The sequence below is a fragment of the Manis pentadactyla genome, chromosome 7, assembly GCF_030020395.1.
Source record: "Manis pentadactyla isolate mManPen7 chromosome 7, mManPen7.hap1, whole genome shotgun sequence".
NCBI classification, from domain to species: Eukaryota; Metazoa; Chordata; class Mammalia; order Pholidota; family Manidae; genus Manis; species Manis pentadactyla.
In genome coordinates, this window is record NC_080025.1 from 136,533,689 (window position 1) to 136,553,622 (window position 19,934).

Here is a 19,934-nt window from a genome sequence, read left to right on the forward strand (position 1 = left end):
ATTTCAATTATTTTCAATTAATTTCAATAATTTTCAATTATTATTAATGATGACTTAATAATCATCAATAATATTGATGAACATGGAGATTATTTCCTATTTTTTCTATAGAATTGTCAATGAAAATTTTTGTGCATTGTACCTGAATTTCTATATTATAGACTGGTAGAACACCTGAGTCAAAGGATATTCATATTTAACCTCTTGATAAATATTGCAAGGGCCACCTTAGAAAGCAAAAGTTCACCTAAATAGTATCTCTTTATTACCATTGCCAGAACCATATGTTCAGAATAAAGGTGACAATGACTAAGACCAATTTGTGGGCCATTTGGATGAATCTTATGGCGTATGAGCCTCATATAGCTGTGCATTGCTGACCAGTACAGAGCAATGATCACTCTCTTGTGTATTCCTACTGACCATCTCAGGCTGGGTGTTAGCTTATGCTGCCTGGCACATGGCTACATACAGTCTTGAAAGAGTCCATTGTTAACCTGTGGGGTTATGCCAACTCTGTAAGTTCCCCAAGATTACATGCATGCTTTTTGGTGTGTTTTTCTTAAGAATACAGCCAATAATCATTACGACTCTTGGGTCACTACTTAACTTCTATTTTACTTTGTTTTCTTGCCTTTCACTCAAAACCGATTCAGCAATATCTGTAAGAAAATATTAGAGGTGTCAAGAGAGGCTTAGCATAAATGAATAAATACAGTAACTTCTTTTATTATATTTGCTTCCATCTCCCCTCAAAACTTCTCTGTAAGTTGGCTTTTCCTCAGCAATCGATATATTATTTTGTGGGAGATGGGTGCGGGCAAGGAAAAGGGAGAAGAAATAGTTGTCCCAATGAAATGTAGGCTCAGAGATTGTTTCCAGGCTAATGGAAATGTTTCTGAATCATCACTGTAAATTAGCATATCAGAGATACAAGAATGGTTTTGAGTGGGTAGAATGTTACAATGTGAAAATAGGTTTACTATTACATGACTCTAAAACAATGGAAGAAAACGTCAAAATGTAGTTTTCATGTAACATTTATTGAGTCTCTGTTCCAAGTCCTGGGCTGGGTGCTAGGAAAAGCAGGTGAATAAGGCATGTTCTTTGTCCTGAATAGCTCACATTCAAGGGGACACAGATATGAGAGTATATAATTATAATATGGTATGAAGACTCTATAATATTGGTATGTATTGGATAGAGATGTAATGTATCAAGGGAGTTCAGAGGAGGGAATGATTAGTTTTGACTCAGGGTATCAGAAAGGTTTCAATGGGGGTGTGAAGGATATGATCTTGGGGCTGGCCTTGAAGAGTGAGTAGGAGTTCACTGTGTTGATGAATTGTAATGAAAGACATTTCTAGGCAGAGACAATAATGGATTGTATGAGTGGCAGAAAGCCTGCGTTTGGGTCTCTGGCCCACCTATGGCCCCTAAAGACGCTGAAGGTTAACACAAATCCAAGCCAGTGTGTTTTTCACTTTCATGTGGGTACAAACCATTTGGGGATCTCATTAACATGCCGATCTTGATTTCAGACGGTCTGGTGTGGGCCTGCAATTCTGAGTTTCTAACAAGCGTCTGTGCACCACACTTCGAGTAGAAAGGCTGTAACACTGTAAACTGTTGTCTACTTCAGCTGGCCTGCTGGTTGGTGCCACCTAAGAGCGATATGGAGAGCACAAATTTGTCTTTTGGTGTGAGCAAGTTAATAAAAAGTATTAGAAGTCTCTCTTTTTGAGACTCTGGCATTTCAGAAACAAATCCTGCATTGTTCCTAAACCAGCCAGAGGTGGTGGTTCCTAAACCACCATGAGGGTGACTCATCCTGGAGGTCTTCTGTTCAGGTGACCAGGGAGCAGGCACTTCAGGAAAAGGAAGGGAAAGGCTCAAGCAAGCCTGGGCAGTTTCCGCGGACCAAGGCAGCAGGGTGATGGTGAAGTCCTGCGTCTGAGGGTATGTGGTGGGAGGTGGAAAAGCAGGCACAAGGGATTTGTACAAGTTTTCAATTGATTGGCACTCCTGCAGAATAAGAACGATTAGACAGCCATAACCCAATTTACCATTTTGAGTTAGTGTGATGCTTTCTTAGGCGTTTCATTATTAGTCAGAAAATAGCTGTAATCAGTTGGTATGCTGTTTTAAATTTGTAACAATGTTTTTTTCTAAAAAATAACCTTTTCTTTTTGGATCTTACAAGTCATACTTGTTCTTTGCAGAACATTTGGCAACAAACTATGATTTGGGTGGTCAGAGTTGAGTAGATGATCTGGACTAATATCCTTCATTCCTATATTCCATCGAACACACAGCCACCCTGCCCTCCTGGGGGAGCGGTGCCAGTGAGTGGTTTGGGTGAGTGGTTTGGCAAAGCGGCAAAGAGAATCCTGGAGGGCCTACCTATTGTGCTTCAAAGAGGTTATGATCTCCAAATGAGATTACTGAGCTTTTCTTCACTTTCATCTTCCCTGCTATTTATGCTGATTGTGAAATGCAATGGGAGACTTCATAAGACTAGCAAAGGAGAAGGAAAGATCAAACGATTATTTTTCACAAGAACAATAATTCTGGTCATACCTTCCTGTGAAGTTTATAACCTGCACAGGTGGTCTGGGGCAGACCACATGGCTGGAATTTAGCGCTCAAAGATTGGGATATCACTGCCTTTGTGTCCTTGAACATGCCCCCACATAGGCCACAGCAGAGACAAGATCACACTAGATCATATTAGTGATAAGCAGTAATTAATGCCAACTATTCACTAAGAATAAAATACTTGGGAAATAAAAGAAAAAAACACACTTGTGAGCTTGCTGGAGACACTATAAAATCAGAGGCTGAAGGAAGAGTGGAGATGAGGACATCACAATTCAGAGTTGATTTGAGACATCTTTGATACATTTGCAAGCGGAACCAGGGTTTATTGCTTTCAGTTTTCAAGGGTTCCACCAGAATTCCGAAAGCAGTGATTCCCAAGCCTTAAGAATGCACATAAGTCACGTGGAAGTGCTTGTTGGAAATGCAGATGCCTGGGCCGCAACCAGCCTGCTGACTCAGAGAAGCATCTAGTAATGATTCTGTGGGTGGGCTGAGCCCATCCTCTGAGTGTTATTGTCTTAACAGAGTCACACTGGCTGACAAGTGGCAGTCTTGTGGCACTGGGAAAGAAAGTCACTTCCACTTATGTTCCAGCAAGAACTATCTGAAAAGGTTAAAGACAGTGAAGAGTTCCAAAGGAAAGAAAATAAATACAGGAAAGAAAAACCCTAATTTTTACATGCTAGATGTATTTAGGTGGTATATAATCAATTTAGGTATCATGTAATAAAAAGGTGGACTGTAAGTCATATTTACATGAATTAATCTTTACTTTCCCTTTACTTAGATCCTAATGTTATATCCACTTTTTGATTTTTGTGCGGTGCTGACTTTGCACCTTAATTTTATTTTGCAGCTTCACCTAACCTCTCCACCAAGAATTTGACCACCTGTGGATGGAGTAAGTGCAGTAAGCGAGATCATCAAGGGCCACCTGCCTTCTCAGCTGCAGAACCCCTCATTCACCTGGGGCTCCCTTCCCACAGCTGCCTGCATCTATGTGTGGGATCTGCCCTCTGACTGGGGCCCAGGCTCTCCCCACACTCTGCTCCCGCTCCCTGTTCCCTGGCTGACCCATCAAGTGTGGCTGGAGACCTGGAGCAACCTAGCTCACACCTGCTCTTCAGGACACACCACCTGCCAGGCCAGTTGCCCTGGTGGGGCTGGTCACTGTCTGGCTCCACTCTGGCTTAGCACCACCTAACGACCACGGGACCCAGAAGTCACTTCCAGTTGGAGCTCCTGCTCCTGCTCAGGCCTGGCAGCCAGCAATCCCTCTGTTTGCTACCAGAGTAAGTAAAATGCACTTACACGGAAAGACAAAATCAAAAAGCTTTTGTTTCCTGACAGTGGTCTCTCCCGTGACTTAACAATCTCTTTTTCTTCCTACCTTTGTCTTCAAACCATACAAGTATGTCTGTCTTATCCATGGACCCAGGGGATCATATTCATTTTTCACTTTGTCATCACAAAATCCCTGAAACAGTAAACTGGATGTCTTACTGCTTAAAGAATCACATGTGACAGAAAGAGCAGAAACCATACCGGCGTGCTAGTCTCCTCCTGGGAAGAAGATTCTCTTGTCTCCTCAGTTCCTGATGACAGGGATTGTCAGAGCTGCCCCTGACCTCAGGGGCTCCAGCTGCAGTGAGGGCTCAGAGCACCCCTCACCAGGCCTGCTCCTGTGAAACGAAGGCCCACTGAACCCCGGCCAGGCACAGGCAGTGCTCTCCTAGGGTTCCCGTTGATCTGGGTCTTCACGTGGGGTTTTCTGTTTCAGCAAGATCCTGAAACAAGACAGAGTTGAGAACCACACCTCTAAACTCAACGTATAAAATGGGAAAAATCATACTTACCTCATAGGGCTGTTGTAGGAATTGAGTGATATAACAAGTATAGTGCGATGCTAAGTCACTGGACAAACGGTGTTTGACATGGTGATCCTCAGTCTGAGAGAGCTCTATCAGTGCTGCCTCCTCAGGCTATAAAAAGGACACTGGCAACTTGAGGGCCTGTTGGTTCATTCAGGGTATGGCTCTGAGGTTGCCAGGCCGTGCTCATCATTATAGCCCTCGCCAGCCAGAGCTCTTATGGTTCTTTGTGGGCCTTTGACGTACTGTCTGCTGTAACCTTTTGTCTTTGTGAGGATTCCATCTGTAACAGTGTGGTGATTGGCGGTACAGGCTTGAAACCAGGTGTCTTGGATTTAAACCTCAGCCTAAATAATTAGAGCTGTGAGATCTTGGGCAAAAGATCTAAGCCTGAGTTTCCTCACCTGTAAAATGGGGATACTTAAAATACAGGGGTTACAAGAGGTAAGGACTACAAAGCACAATTCCCAGTGTGTGGTTAAGTGCTCCAAAATGTTGACATTACTTGGATTCACTGCTTTCACTTCTGGGAAACTCATTCCTGATGTTTCAAATTGCATTGATCTCTTCTAAAGTCCTTATTAAGAATTTATATTTAACTTGTTTGGTGCTTAACTCACTGGTCAGTTCTCAAACTCGGTATCTTCAAACTTTTAGATTCAACCAGTGTCGCCTCCAAGACTTTCAATTTCTGTTTAGAGTGCTGTTTTCATTTGAAACTCAATGGGTCAATTAGTTGTTTGTGGCTCTTTTGGGAAGGTATTCTGTACCAAGCACCAATTTAGATTGTCAGGAAGGAGGAGCTCACGTTTTCTGCAGTAGACACAGAAAGTTCTCCAAATGGATCTATTCACTGTCTCAGGAAACACATTTCCTTAAGCAGAATGAAAAAGGTATTATAGCTGATGTTGGTTTGTTCTAGTTCCTACTTTAATATCAACTTACAGTATTGCCAGATCTCCAATTAAGTTAGAACACTGCATTTGGGGACTTTCTTGGCCAGTCCTCACAGTAGTTTCATGATTCCCATATCGCTGCCTTTGTCAACTAAACATTTTTTCAGTCTTAAGTTCAATATAAATGGTTACTGGTTTTCCACTTATCTCAATATCCAGAGTTTTACTGTTTGTTCTTCTGTTTTAACTAAGTGTTCTTGAGTATATTACTGTTTGTTTTGCTGATTTTATCTCAGTATTTTATTTTAAAGAAATGCTTTCTTTGGAACTTATAAATGAATACTTAAGGACCACAAAGAAAGGGTTGGCAGGTTAAAAGGTGTTTCCCTCTATCTATTGCTCATGAAGTTTGCTCCTGCCTCTAAATCTCTAAAATGAGGCACTTGGAAGCTTTGAGGGAAATATGTAAGGAAAGAGGGAAAGGGCAAAGAAGACAATTTTTAATTTTAACTTACTCTCTCATGGAAGGTGCTTTACAAATAACAACATTATATTTATATACTCATATATAGACAGATATATACACACATACACATGATGCTTTTTAAAAAAGAGTTTCTGCAACACGTTTACATAAATAATAAAATGCATGTCCTACCTCTTTCCTCCTGAACCTATTGTGCTGCTTGTAAATGAAGAGCATTTTATATTTTTAGCAAATATTTGTCAACACCGCCTTGGAAAAATCTGTTAGTAAGATGCAGCAATTCTTACTAGTCACACAACTGCATGTAAAAACATTTGATTCATCTTTTACAATTTACATAGTCCTTTTCCCAAATCTTAGTATTTCATTAGTCCATTGAAGCATTACTGGTTTTAGAGAGGCAGAAAGAGTTTAGAGATGTGACTTAAGGTCACTAAGCCAGTAAACAGAACTAGGTTTTGAATCCATAGCCCAGTTTTTCACTATGCCATATTGAAATCAAGGACAAAATCTGCCATACACATAAAACACCAGAAGGAAAACAAACAGTTTTTGTCTTGATCAGACAAAGCCAATTAAACCACCTGGCTAGCCGAAACCGCAGTTAAAAGGTTCTTTCTCCTGATTGCACTCAGTCCTTGTCGTACCCTTTGATCACTGGTGTCCTGAAATGTGTTGCTTTCACAGCACCAAGAACCAGCTCTTCCCTCTTACTCTCTACTTTCCATCTGGTCCACCACAGTTCAGCACAGGCTGTTTTAAATCACATAGTGTTTACTGTATCAAGTGGGTTTCAGGGTACAACTTACAAAGAAATTTTAGCTTTAGTTTCTGATTTCCAGTGTGGAGCAGTGGCACACTAATCTACTGAATGGTACAGACTTCCCTATTACTCACTGCTAAGGCTTCTTGCAGGCTCAGGAGTCATCAAACCAACACACAGATTGTTTACTTCTTTTCTGACTCAGTTCAGCTGTTAGTATCTAATGCAGTTCCTCTTACATTCAGGCCATCTCCAAAAGTTGGAAATGGTGTTAATTCAGAACATCCACTGTGATGTTCTACACTGAGTTCGGGCTGAGAGCCTGTTTCTCAGCCCAACATCCTGGGGTACTCATTCACTTACCTGACTCAGCTGCCCTGGCCAAGAATTGTTTGCTCTCTTCTGAGTAAATCCCTGAGATCCTGACAATACTTCACAATACACACACCCAGTCCCATTACCTCAGGGACTAAGTCTATTTGTGTTCTACACAACAAGCATGTGGCTGGTACATAGCAAGTGCTCAGAATTCTAAATGAATGCAGTCTATTGGCCTCCTGCTGGAATTCACCTGTCAGACACAAATTACCCAATTTTAGGTAGTTTTTACTTTTAACACCTTAATATAGTCATACTATCTGGATCATATACCTTTAAAACTATCATTTATCAAGACATAAGTAGTGACATTTTTACCAGTTCTGGAATTACACATTTAGTGCCAATACTTCTGATGTTGCAGGCAAAGAAAATCATAGCTGGATAACTGCTATACAGCCTCCTGCCTGTGCACTTTGCTTACTTTTCCCAAAAGCAGTAGAAAAGGTGTTAAAAAGTACCTTAGCAGGACAATGTACATATAGTTAACATTACTGTACTCTTTAAAATGGTTAGGAGGGTAAATTTCATGTTTTTTTACACCAGTGAAAAAAGAAAAAAGTACTTTAAAAAATGTACTAGGCAGTGCTAGAGTTCACTATAACAACTTGGGGGAAAAAAATCAGAGAAACCCTTACAACTTCATTGGAAACTCATTGCTAGAATACAACGTTAGCGGTTAGCTACGCAAGTACATACAGTAGTCTTCTCTCAGAGAAGTAACACTATGCTCTGACCTCAGGGTAAGTTGGTTAAGTTGAAGCCTTTTCACAGAACTCGCAAACCCTTTCATGGTGTAGCCTCTCCTTCCTTACGATCAACCAGTACTGGTCAGGGGTGTTGACTCAACTCAACAGTACAATTACTTGTTGCCTTTGCAAATGATGTTCTCTATGCCTCAAACACTTCCCGTCATTTTCCTTCCTTTATGTATTCTTTAGAGCTTAGCCTAAAGCACCTCATTAGGAAGGCCTTCTTTAAATTCTCTAAAGGTTTGGGCCTCTTGCTATCTCTGTGTCAATCCACGATCCACCCACACTTTCACAGAAGTCGGGATTTTTCCATTGCAGCCATTGTATTTATGTAATTATGTAGTAGGTCTTTCCCACGAGACTGAAAGTTCTACGAGGAGGGACTGTTTCAGTTGCTAACCAGTCTTACCGAGACCCTGGTACCTCGTATACAGCAGATACTCCATACTGTTTTACTAGGTACAGCCTTGCAAGTCACCAATCTGTCATATTAGACACTCTCAAACGAGTCAGTGGAGAAGCATGTGCAGTTTGTGAGCATGGTGGTGGGAACAGTGAGTGAATGTCCAGACACGAAGGAGTTTAGGGCAGGTTAAGCAGAGAAGCAAGACGGGAGGAGAAGACTGCCGGGTGCTCATGTAATGGGTTTTCCCTCCACTCCCCTATCCCATTTCCACCCCAAACAACTCATTCAACAAAAATTTATGCATTCATTTCTTTAGAGAATGAGGTAAACCTTGTATTACAAAACCAGGGCCAAAATAATTTTTCAGAATTAGAATGTGTCCAAGAAACCAGTCATAATTCAACTGGATTAGACTTCACCACGGAGATGCATGCTCCTCCAAATAATCTTCAATTTAGGAAGCTTACACTCCTCCAACATGTGGGAAGATAAATACACTTTCTTCTGTCAGTTGCTGAGAAAGACACTTTTTCTCCTACTGGACCAACACTATTTCTTTTTTGTTGCTCTTTTCCCTTCTCCTTTCCTTGGTTTCCCCTTTCCACGAAGCTTTTTTAGACGCATCTGCTCATCCTTAAAGTCCTGATGCTCATCTCTAAGTGGATAAAGAAAAAAATAATTAGCAAGTACTTTTGCCTGACTGGAAAAGCACACTAATCTAGCACTGTCCCCTTAGGTCATTCTGGTTCTGTCTTTGTCTTTTTACAGGGCATGTGCTCAACCTGGTGAACAGAAAGGACAGGGAGTCCCCAGCATACAGATGGTTGTATTCCAAAGCTCATTTCTAAGTTATAGTTTCCCCTCAAAGAAACAATCCCATAGTTAAATTCCCAGGTCAGCCCCTGGAAACCTATGTAACTAGGATACAATAGTAATAATTACCCCAAATTTCCTTGTAACATTCAGAAAGGAGGCATAAGCTTCAGTAGCTACACAGAGACACCCAGAGCCCCAGGAATTAGTACCTACTTCAAGGGAAGAGGTCTGGAGGAAGCTGCCTAAATGACAATGGGTAACTCACACAAAAACCTGCCTAGGGAAAGGCTCTGCCAAAAGGGAGCCAAGTCAACAGACAGGAGCTCTAGGGACCAAGGCAGCCAGGACAGTATGTACATGTGGATGGGGTGTAAGATGAAGACTGACTATACTGTATAAAAATGTCTGCATTCTAAGACCAAATACCTAAAACAGTATAGCATTTAAATATGTAAGCATTGGAATCCATTTGAACTTGGTTCAAATCACAGTCCATCATTTAATAGCTGTGTGACCTTAGATAAGTGACTTCCCTTCTCTGTGCTTTATTTAGTCTCCTGGTCTGTAAGGTGTAGATAATAACAGCATATGAATTAAACATAAGAGAGAGGTCTGCTGAGTCCAATTTTTAACTCCTTAGGCAGTTTCAAAATAGATTGGCTTTATGGGATACACTGTTTTCATTCCATAAACATGATGGATACAACAGATCTCTTCAGGATAAGCTTATGATCACCCCCAAATAGTCTGTTCTCAACAGACAAGCTAGAAGAGTCCTTCAAAAACTAAGTCAGGTCATGTCACTCCTCTGTTCACAACTCTGCAAATGGCTCGCCATTCCACCCAGAACAAAGGAATGGCCCTCAGAATGCTTCCTGACCTGCCGTGGCCCTACAGCCCTATGGCCTCCGCGAAGCCCCGGGCCTCTCCTTGACACTCCCGCCTCAAGGCTCTGCTCTGCCCGTGGCTTCTGCCCTGAAAGCTCTTCCCCAGTTCCCACTTGGCTCACTCCCCACGTTCACATCTCTGCTTAAGCCTCACCGTCTCAACGAGGCTGACCCTGACTGTCCTGTCAGTGCTGCGGCCAGTCCTCTCCTGCCGGCCGAGTTGTGTCGTCACTCTTGATCCTGCTCAGCCGGCTCTACTGTTTTTTTTCTCACAGCATGTTCAACTTTGTAACATACCACATAGTTTACTTATTTAATATATAAATTCTTCCTTTTTCTTTTCCTCTCCCATTCCCATCAACCCCCAGCCAAAACCACGCTCCAGAGGCAGGGGTCTTTGTCTCTGTGATGCTGCCACCTGGGAACCTGCCTGACTGGACGAGTCACTGTTCCTGAGAGCCTGCGCTTCCCTCCGCAGTTTGCAGTGGGACTTCTTTATTGGAGATTGTCTAGTTTCATCCTGCCTGATGCCAAGGAGGCTGTGTAGTAGAGGCACTATTTACCATAACTAATGGCTAAATACATGAAAATAATTGTGCTTTTCTATTGATAACTAAATGACAAGTACTTTTTCCCTGATCCCAAAGATAGTCAAGGCTTTATCTTTCAATGAACTGGAGAGTGGCAGCAAAGAGGTAAATTAAAATAGCTGTATGTGATTTTTGTTATGGGTGAGAGATCTGCCTTCCAAGGATATTTTATTTCAGGTCATTATAAAATTTAAAAAGACTTTTTTGAGCCCAGACTAATGGCAAGGGAGTAGCCCCAAAGCAATTCCAGAAATTCAAAATATGTCATGGATTATAATTTCTAATAATATACTAACCAAGACAATCTATCTTGTTTTGTTCACTACTGTTCCCCTACTGTTCATATTAAATGCCTGCTCATGGAAAGTACTTAAAAATGTATCTATTGGTTAGATGAATGTACCCATCTTTAGCTATCTGGAATGAACTATTACTTATATTATATTAGAGTGAACAGTCCCAAATTAATTTTTGTATTGTTGCCCTAAGGCAAGTCCAATTAAAACACTTTAAATTAAAGAAAAGTAAGTAGGTATTTTAACACAATTATGCACTGCTTGAGTTCTTTTATTAGGAGCATGTGCTAGTTTGACAATTAGAAATTTTTAAAATAAAATGATAGAGATATTTGATCTCTTTTCTTTCTAGAGCAATATATAATCCTAAGCACCCACTTCATGTGTGTGTGTGTGTGTGTGTGTGTGCGCATATATACACATACACACACAAACATACGCTGTGTGGTGGAAAGAACCTTTGTAATCTACTCTTAAAGGCCAACTACAGCTTATATAGAGCAAATTAATACATCAAAAAGGGTTCAAACTAAAAATGCCAGGAAGAGGGTAGAAGGAAATAAGAACTCTGATGAAACTGTCCAGGAAAGAAAGGAGGCTCCTGTATGCTAGCCAGGAAGTGGATCTGCTACAGGGCAGGGGGCTCTGACCAGTAAAAACCTGCTGCTCTTGAAACTTGGGTGGCTGAGGTTTTCTTCCTCAGCATATGGACCCATCTTCCTCTGCATCCCCTTAGAGTGCTCTTAGATTAATGAATATTAAACATCTCTCTATAGCTCAGTATCGTCAATGTTAGTCACATTTTAGATATAATTAAAATATGTCTTCCAATAAGTGCATGTTTCTTTTTTGTTTTGTTTTGTTTTGGTGTGTCCTTTATGGCTATTTTGAAAGCCTTTCCCCCACAAAAACTGTGCCTTTTGAACTACCTGGCACTACTGTTAAGAACCACAAAACTGTAAGGACAGAAAGGCTAACTTTCTTTTTCTAATCTATTAACAAAGTATCTTACAGGTTACTCTTTGTCTTTTATTACCTATAGAGGCCAAAAAAACGTAGTGTGCCCATGAGTGCAAAGTAAGTGTTGTGATTTGGATACCAGTCGTATGTCTCCTTCCTCTTGGCCAAAGGCTGCTCACTGAACAGTTTCACCACTTTCATGGATTTGGAATCAGTAGGCCTGGCAACTTCACCAAAGAGCCGGGCACTCAGACGAGTCATACGCAGGGCATATTCTGAAAGCGAAGACATTCTTGGGCAGCAAGAGCAGGAGTCCCTACAGAAAATGAGAAGAAAGATAAACAGATTTAGTGTAAGAAATCCCAAGAGTATCTAATATATACTTTAGGACATAAAAACACCACAAGCCACGCATGAATCAATCATGTTGGCAGGCCAAGATTTGGAGCTGAGTCCCAAGTGGCAATTTCCTTTGCATGCCTTACATAAGCCATTTTTACATTTGGTATTCACATACTGTGAACATACATTACTCCTTGCTGTCCTTTTTACAATCAACTATTTTGTGATTCAATAGGTCTATTTACCTATTTGTAGGCTAGATGAAGAAAGAGAAACAAGTTACCCTACCACAGCATTATTATCATACCTTCAGAAAACACCCACCTCAGCCATCTGAGGGATAAATATGCTGACTGCTTGCCATCTGAAGGTTTAATCATGGCAGAGGAATAATTACGCTGTTGTCTTTATTATCAGCCCTTTGAACACTATTCTCCTCAAGGGCTCCAGATGGCTCTGAGAACTGCTAATGAGGTATGAGGTCATTTAGCCTCTATGTTGCTGTACTGAATTCTGCCTAGAGACAGAGCCATTTGGGAAAAACAGAGATAGTAGTCTTATAGAAATAAACTCAACAGCTCCAAAGATTCATTTTACTCCTGAATAGAAGGTACTTATGAATTTTGATGTTACTTGTCTTATCTTCTATCTTTTATATTCTGCTTTAATGCAAACTAGTTATTAGCTGAAAATAACTTACTCAGACATACAATGTTGAAATATGTGTAAGAATAGACCTGTAATATGCATAAATTATAGCCTATATATCAAAAGTTATATATATAAATGATACATAAAAATTAAGGACATTGCTGGTGGACTATTTTATCCTATTCCAGACCAGACTAGGTGTTACTGTTGGCAGAATATGCTAGTATATGTGAAATTTTTGGAGTGAGATGAGCATCTTTTATTGACTAAGAGACTATCCTGGGGGATAGTTCAGCGGGGATGAAAGAGTTTATCTACACACAGACACAAAAAGCAGAAACCTATCTTGAAAAATCCCATGGGAGAAATATACCAAAAGAAGGTCTTCTAAAAAGGAATGGTGCCAAGTAAATTTCAAAATAACTCTTGTAAGAAACAAATCAACCAATGCAAGCAACCTACCCTTTAAGGGATTTTTCATGTCTACTTCAAGATCCACTCAAAGAGCAGGGGCTGATCTCAAACTAATTGCAGTGTACCATTTTGATCACCAACCAAGCAATCTTGAGCCAACAATGCCACCTGAGGGCCAGCAACGGGGAACCCTCCTATCAAAGGTCTCTTTCCTGCAGCCTCAGCCTGAGGATCATGTGCAAGCCTTGCTCTCTCCTTCCCTTTCAGCACTCAGTCCCCAAATTCAGTTCTCATCCAAACTGGCTCTATTATGTGAATGGGGATGGGTTGGACTTGTTAGCGCTAGGGTTATATTTTCATCAATGAGAAAAAAAAGCAGTAATAGTTTGACATATAAATAGAAAACAGTAACAAATTAGTGCTACAAACCCCTATAGACCTTGCAAATGTCCAGAAGTTGCCTTAAGAAGATACAAAATTTCTTTGCATGCTTTACCTATTCTCTTCCTTCCACCTTTAAAGTTATCTTTTTTCCAAACATTAGATTAAAAAAAACCCAAATTACTTCTCAATCATCTTTGCTTCATTTTGCTTAATTACTACTATGGCATCAGAATGTATTTATGTTTTAAGTGCACGGTATTTCCATAGTTAATTTGTCAGGCAGTCTAGGAAAGGTCATTTTGTTACAGTGTTTTCAGGAAAATATGTTAATTCCAAAGCACTCTATTTTTAAAGAGTTAAGCTCTTATTAACTGAAAATAACTTATTTAGAGACATAGAATGTTGAAATAATGTGTAAGAATAGATCTGTAATATGCATAAATTATAGCCTATATATCAAAAGTTATATATATAAATGATATATATATATATATATATATAAATGCAGAGGCAGCATGGAATTCTGAGGCCTAGATTTGAGTACTGGGCCTGCCATTTATTACCTGGGTTATTTTGAACAGTTACCTATTCTCTGAATCTAACTTTCCTTTCAGAAAACAAAGCTTGCAGGACTATTGCGAGAAATAAGACAGTAGCACTAGGTAAATATAACTTAAAAAAAAAAAAACTTTTTGGTAAATTTGGTGCTCATATGGTCTATACAGACACATTGAAATGACATCCTCACAAAGACAGAGAAACAGAGGGAAGGGGACCAGCAACTTGGTAATTTGACAGCTGTCAAGGAGGAAGGGACTCATTAGGCCACTGTGAATTTGTGGCCACTGAAACCATCACAGGATGCTAGGTTTCCTCCATGTCCACTTTGGTATGTAGCAAATTACTGGGACACATAAATCCTAAGTAGTAAGGTTTCACTAGAATCCACTGGATCATGGTTATACCCAAAAATCCAAACACTAAAACTTTTATGATGGAGAAAGGGAATAAGCTTCTTCAAACCTGAATCTGTTATACTAGAAACAAAGAACTACTTGCTAAATAGAAGCAAACTGAAAATAGTACTAATGATCAATTACTGCTCTGTAGCTCTCCTTACACAGAGCAAGCCTGTATGTCTCTGATGAGGCCAAAAAAAAAAATGGCCTAGGAGCATGATATACTTTTCTTTTTTTACATAGGCTAAAAATTCTGTTTATAAGTATTGATCTAAGACTGGCAAATTGCCACTTTCTTACTAGCTTAAAAGAACTTCTTTTAATTGGAAGCCTTAGGATTTTTTCAGGACCCCCTACTGTGCCCTATGGAATCTTTCAATTTTATCTTTTAAAAAATGACATGTTAAAGATACTAAAATAAAAAGCAAATAATTTGCATGTCAATTATATTTTTATTCGCATGAAGCCATTCTAAGTACAAAACGGTCACTTAAAAATATCACTTTTCCTTAAATGTGAACTAAAGAAAACAGTATCATGAAGAAAAATTAACTGGAGTTGAAAATGCTAAGCAAAAATAAATTATCCAAATGTGCGGAGCAAAACGTGTTAAGCCCACACAGGGAAATTGCCCTATTTTTACTTTGGCATAAAAAGGCAAGTTTCTTTGATTTTTCTGTTAGCTCTGATGCTTTTAAAAGGTCGGATTTATTTCAATGATTAGCGTTGGACTGCGTTTGCCTTTTTCTCTTTGTGCACGGGTTCTTAACCTGGATATCCCTCAATGTGATGAATACCTGGTTACTTTTTTAAAGTATGTTGAAACGTGCGTGTATGGGTATGTAAATTCTGCTGGGGAGTAGGTTCTGTCCTGTTCTCGAAAACCACTGCAGAGCGGAGAGCACCAGCTTTGGAGTAGTAATGCTGGTTGCAAGCTTGCCTCTACGTTTAAACTGCCATACAGCGTTTGTAGTAGTACGTAGTCTTTACCTCCGTTTCGACATCTACAGGAAGACGGTTAAACCACCGACGGGGCTGACATGCAAAACTTACGGCACAGTGCCTGAGCTAAAATCATCCAGCTCCAAGGAATTCAGCACTGTGCACACGTGCCTCACAGGAAAACGATCTAAACACAATGCTGTATTATTTTTAAAGCCCAGTACCTATTATTTCATTGGGTCGCAGAAGCAGCTCCAACTGACTCGATTACGCCTGCCTGTGATGGAAGTGTCCAGTTGACCGACGTTAGGCATTTCGCGAATATTTTTCTTAAACTGGTAGCAAGATTAATCTCCATCTCCCACACAAACCTAAGGCGCACAAGGCCGTCTGATAAGCTGAGAAACTGAGCCTTGAATGTTACCTAGTCAGGAAGGGAGTAACTGCGCCTGAGAGGAAACTGGGCTAGCGTCCGTCGTTTGGTAAATTCCCCAGCTGACGCAGGAAAAGGTCAAGGTGTTTGTATGATACCCGGGAAGCCTCCGAGCTGGTTAACAACGAAAACGGCACATCCTATTCTTGGTGACTCTGCAAGTTTGGAGACCGCCGCAGGACCTTTGCAGCCATTGCCCTTATCGCACTAGAGCCCCCAAAATCCACAGACAGCCTTACCTAGCCTTGACCTTCCTCTCCCGCGAGTCCCTTTCCCGGAAGGCCCGCCCCCAGCCCGGCTCCAAGCTCCCTCGCGAGCCTACTGCGAAGAGTAGTAGAGAAAAGGAAGCTTGGGGCTAGAAGGGAGCCATAGTGAAACACCCGGAACTACTAGCGTCCTCTTTTGGACGCCTCAGAGGTCACACCTGGCGCTTGCGCAGTGAGGGTAGCGCCTCCTGGTGTGCGGAGTGTTGGAGCCGGTGAGTTCCTGAGAGAAAGACGAGTGGCTTTACGGGAAGGTCCTGCAGGGTTCGCTAAGGGTATTTTGTTGGAAAAGGCTACAGAGCTGCGTTCCCGCCTTCCCAAACTTCTGAAGCAATAGTTCTGCGTGTGCCGTGTGGTGGAGGATGAATGCTCTAGAGTAAAGCACTGCGCCCAGAGGACTTCAAGGCTTAGGCTTAAAGTAGACAAAGCACACAGAAAAAAGTGGGATGAGGAAAAGAAAAACCTCAAATTTTAGATTCTTTTTTGGAGTAAAACAGCCTTTTCACTGTTCTCATGGTTTTTTTTAAGCTGCAAAAATTCTCTGTTTTTCCCTGTATTACCATATTTTTTTCTCCTATGTTGCCGCATTCAATCTTGGCTACTACATATTGATGAAGAATAAAAGTATATAGTGTTAAAAATTGATCAGTCTAGCAGCTAGCACATAATTTTATTTTTCGTTAGTTAATAAGAGGCAGAAAATATTAAACATGATAAAAAATGAAAGTCCATTAACTTGACTTAAAGAGGTCATAGTAAAAAGTAAATATAATAAATAACCTACTCCGACCAGACAGCAAGTCTAAGCACACTTTATTTTTGTGACTGTAATGGAAACTTTAGTATCAGACAGTAAGTGTTTCAGGTCAGTATGTTCTTTTAAAAGTCAGGTTGAAAACAGTTCTTTGTTTTCAGAAAAACTGAAGGAGGAACTAGGAAAGGTATCAGCTGACAGATCATTACAAATTATTTTATAATAGATTTCTGTGTAATTTTTGGCACATAACTTTGAATGGGTTCAAAGAATTTGGTGATATTGCTGTAGGAACATAGGTAAATATATTTTCCTATTCCCATCTACTTAATAATGAACAAAGTTTCCCAGTGCTTACATACATATAAATGAAAACAGAATTGTTGCTTTCTCATTCAAGCAATAAATAATAGTCATACTTGAACACATTAAGCAAATGGGAAAAAACACATTAAGCAAATGGGAAAAACTTCATCTGTCAAGAGATGTGTTTCTTTTTTTTTTATAAGCATTCATCAAAATTCATGATATATTTAGGTTGTTTTGATCATCTGTGTACAAAAAATTGTACTGATAACCCAAATGAAAAAATATTTCTAACACATAGTAGAGTTTTTTTGGTCACAAAAGTTCAAAAATATTAAAACTCAACTTACAAATATTTTATTGCAGGTATATGATAGACGATCAAGAAGACTTTCAAGCATGAAAACATATTGGGACCAGGTAAAATTTCATCAGGTGAGTAGAATGTAACTTCAAGGAGAAAAATGACACAAACTTTCCCAGTTTCAAAGAAGGTCTTATTTATATATTTTTAAAATGACGATGGATATGAAATTGTTTTTCCATTGGACATTGAAAAAATGTAATGGCTTTATTTGAAAATCTCAGTGTTGGTGATAGATACACTGATACACTTTGCCACTCTTTAAGTCTGTGATGAAAATTTTCAGATGCAACTAAAAATGTGTGAGGGAGCACGTGGTTTTGCAAATTCTCTTAGGTGGTTTATTAGGAAAAGTTTGAAGATCACTGGTATTACATGTATATTACAGTAACATTTTCTAAGCTGTTTCCACAAATGCTAAACTGAAGAATTAAAGGCAATTGTCTGGGATTAATTACAATTTCCTAGCGTCTTTCCTTTTGTGAGAACTAAATGCAGAACGAGAGTTTTATACCTGTTACTTATCTGGGTAGTTGTTTCATTTTCATATGTGTGTAGACATTTAGTAGTTTTAACCTAGATTATGGATACAGGAAAGCAAATTTCTCTTCTGGTAGCACATGCTACTATAAATGACTTTCATCTTTCCTTGTTTTTTCTATTACCCCATTCTAATATGTTTGTTGTGCATCATTTCAAAGAAGTTGATGAATAAGAAAGAAATAAAACTTAGCAATGTAGGAAACAATTATTTCTTTATCAAATAATTTAAATACATCAGCACATTTAAAGTGTTGAATTTTTGTGAAAGAATTTAACAGCTTGCAGGTACCATATGAGAACACATTACCAAAAGATCTCTGTATCCTCCTAGGCCCTTTGTTTTCTGTGCTTCCCCAGCCCTTTATTTCAAGCCTAAAACCATACAGATCAATTTATTCTCTAACCTTTGTCATAGTTGTTGTATTACAGCCACATATATTGAAAACCCCACCAGAGAATGTTACACTTTTTGTTCTGAATAGTCCTTCATATTTTAAAAAAAGAGTCTATTTTGTTTACCCAGATACCATTACCATTGTTCTTCCTTCATTCCTGAAGTTCCAAGTGTCTCTCTGGTATAATTTCCTTTCAGCCTGAGGAACTATTGTTAGCACTTTTCTTAAAACAGGTGTGCTGGTGTTGAATTCTTTTGTTTTTCCCTCATGTGAGAATGTCTTCATTTTACTGTCATTTCTGAAGGATCTTTTCACCAAATATAGAATTCTGGGTAGATACGTCTTTTCTTTCAACTCTTGAAAATGTTATTCCACTGTCCGTGGTCTCCATGGTTTCTGATGGGAGGGCTTAAGTTATTCAAATAGTTGTTCTCCTATATGTAATATGTTATTTTTTTTTTTCTGGCTACTGTCAAGATTTAAGAAAACTACTTTTGTGTTCAGAACTTTGATTTTAATGAATCTGGTATGATTTTCTTTGCATTTATCCTTAGGGTTCTCTGAGCTTCTTGAATATGTACATGTATGTCTTTCAGCAAATTCAGGGGAGCTTTGGCCATTATTTCTTCAAATATTTTTGTATTAATTTATTCTTTCTGCCCTTCTAGGCCTACAGTGGCACAAATGTCCAATTATTTATTATGTTCTCATTTTGTCCCCTTTGGTTTTCAGATTGGGTAACTTCTATTACATCTATCTTTAGTCTAATCTTCAATTTTACTGATTCTTTCCTTTGTCACTGTCTCTATGCAATGACTTTTTAATTTTAGGCAATATACTTTTCAATCTCAAAATGTCCATTTGAGTCTTTTCTGATGTTTGTATTATTTTACAAGAACTTCTGTATGTCTGTTCATGTAAGGAGTGTTTACCTTCAAGACACATGGATATAATGGCCACTTCAAAGTCTTTGAAATTTCCAACATCTAGGTCATCTTGGGGTTGACATCTCTTGATTTTCTTTTCTCTTATAAATTAGTCACAGTTTCCTGCTTCTATGTATGTTGAGTAACTTTAGATTGTATTCTAGACATTCTGAATATTATGTTTTAAGTGTCTTGGTCCAGTTAAAATTCTCTAGAGAATGTTGATTTTTATTTGTTTATTTTAGCAGGCAGTCAGTTTAGCTATATTCAGACTGCAAGTTCTGTTTTGCCTACTTCATCAATTCAATTTTCAAAGCCTTTGCAATGCTGCTTTGGGTCAGTTCTAAGCATGTGCAGATTAGGGATGAGGCCAGGAATGGGTCAGTTCATACAAAGAATTAGGAATCCCTTTATCTGTGTGCTCTCTAAGATTTTCCTCACACTCTCTGAGCCTCAGAGTCCTCTTTTCCTGGTCTTCTGGCTCTAAAAACAGGTATCTCTTAGCATTTTAGTCACCTGCACTGCCATGTAGTTCTGCATGACTGGGGTCACCCA

The 19,934-nt window shown here is 39.4% G+C and overlaps 1 protein-coding gene and 1 long non-coding RNA gene across 6 annotated transcripts in view; one reads left to right on the forward strand and one right to left on the reverse strand.

The window, feature by feature from the left end:
* The window catches only part of LOC118932530 (uncharacterized), a 72,334-nt gene extending 61,521 nt beyond the window's left edge, over positions 1–10,813 (forward strand). For 3 of the 4 annotated variants that reach the window (XR_005032819.2, XR_008998568.1, XR_008998569.1), the window contains exon 6: positions 3,458–5,411. This is a non-coding gene — a long non-coding RNA (uncharacterized LOC118932530). Of the gene's footprint in view, positions 1–3,457; positions 5,412–10,225 lie in introns of those variants that run through there. The other variant, XR_008998567.1, reaches the window with a different exon arrangement.
* On the reverse strand, positions 8,462–16,197 carry MRPS33 (mitochondrial ribosomal protein S33). 2 transcript variants are annotated; one of them, XM_036926188.2, is made up of 3 exons: positions 16,068–16,197; positions 11,780–12,019; positions 8,462–8,809 (listed from the first exon to the last, which is right to left on the reverse strand). In XM_036926188.2, the coding sequence occupies exons 2-3, from the start codon at positions 11,992–11,994 to the stop codon at positions 8,704–8,706; spliced, it is 321 nt and encodes a 106-aa protein (XP_036782083.1). In that variant the 5' UTR covers positions 11,995–12,019; positions 16,068–16,197; the 3' UTR covers positions 8,462–8,703. The 2 variants fall into 2 exon arrangements, with proteins under 2 accessions (XP_036782083.1, XP_036782084.1); XM_036926189.2 differs by lacking the exon at positions 16,068–16,197 and adding an exon at positions 15,620–15,781.
* Between the last annotated feature and the right edge of the window lie 3,737 nt (positions 16,198–19,934).

What these genes read in the sequence shown, in the direction of transcription:
- MRPS33 (XM_036926188.2), bottom strand. Translation starts at nt 11,994, where the DNA reads ATGTCTTCGCTTTCAGAATATGCCCTGCGTATGACTCGTCTGAGTGCC. An exon ending in CGTTTTTTTGGCCTCTATAG is followed by an intron (nt 8,810 to 11,779) that starts GTAATAAAAGAC and finishes TTATCCACTTAG; the next exon opens with AGATGAGCATCAGGACTTTA.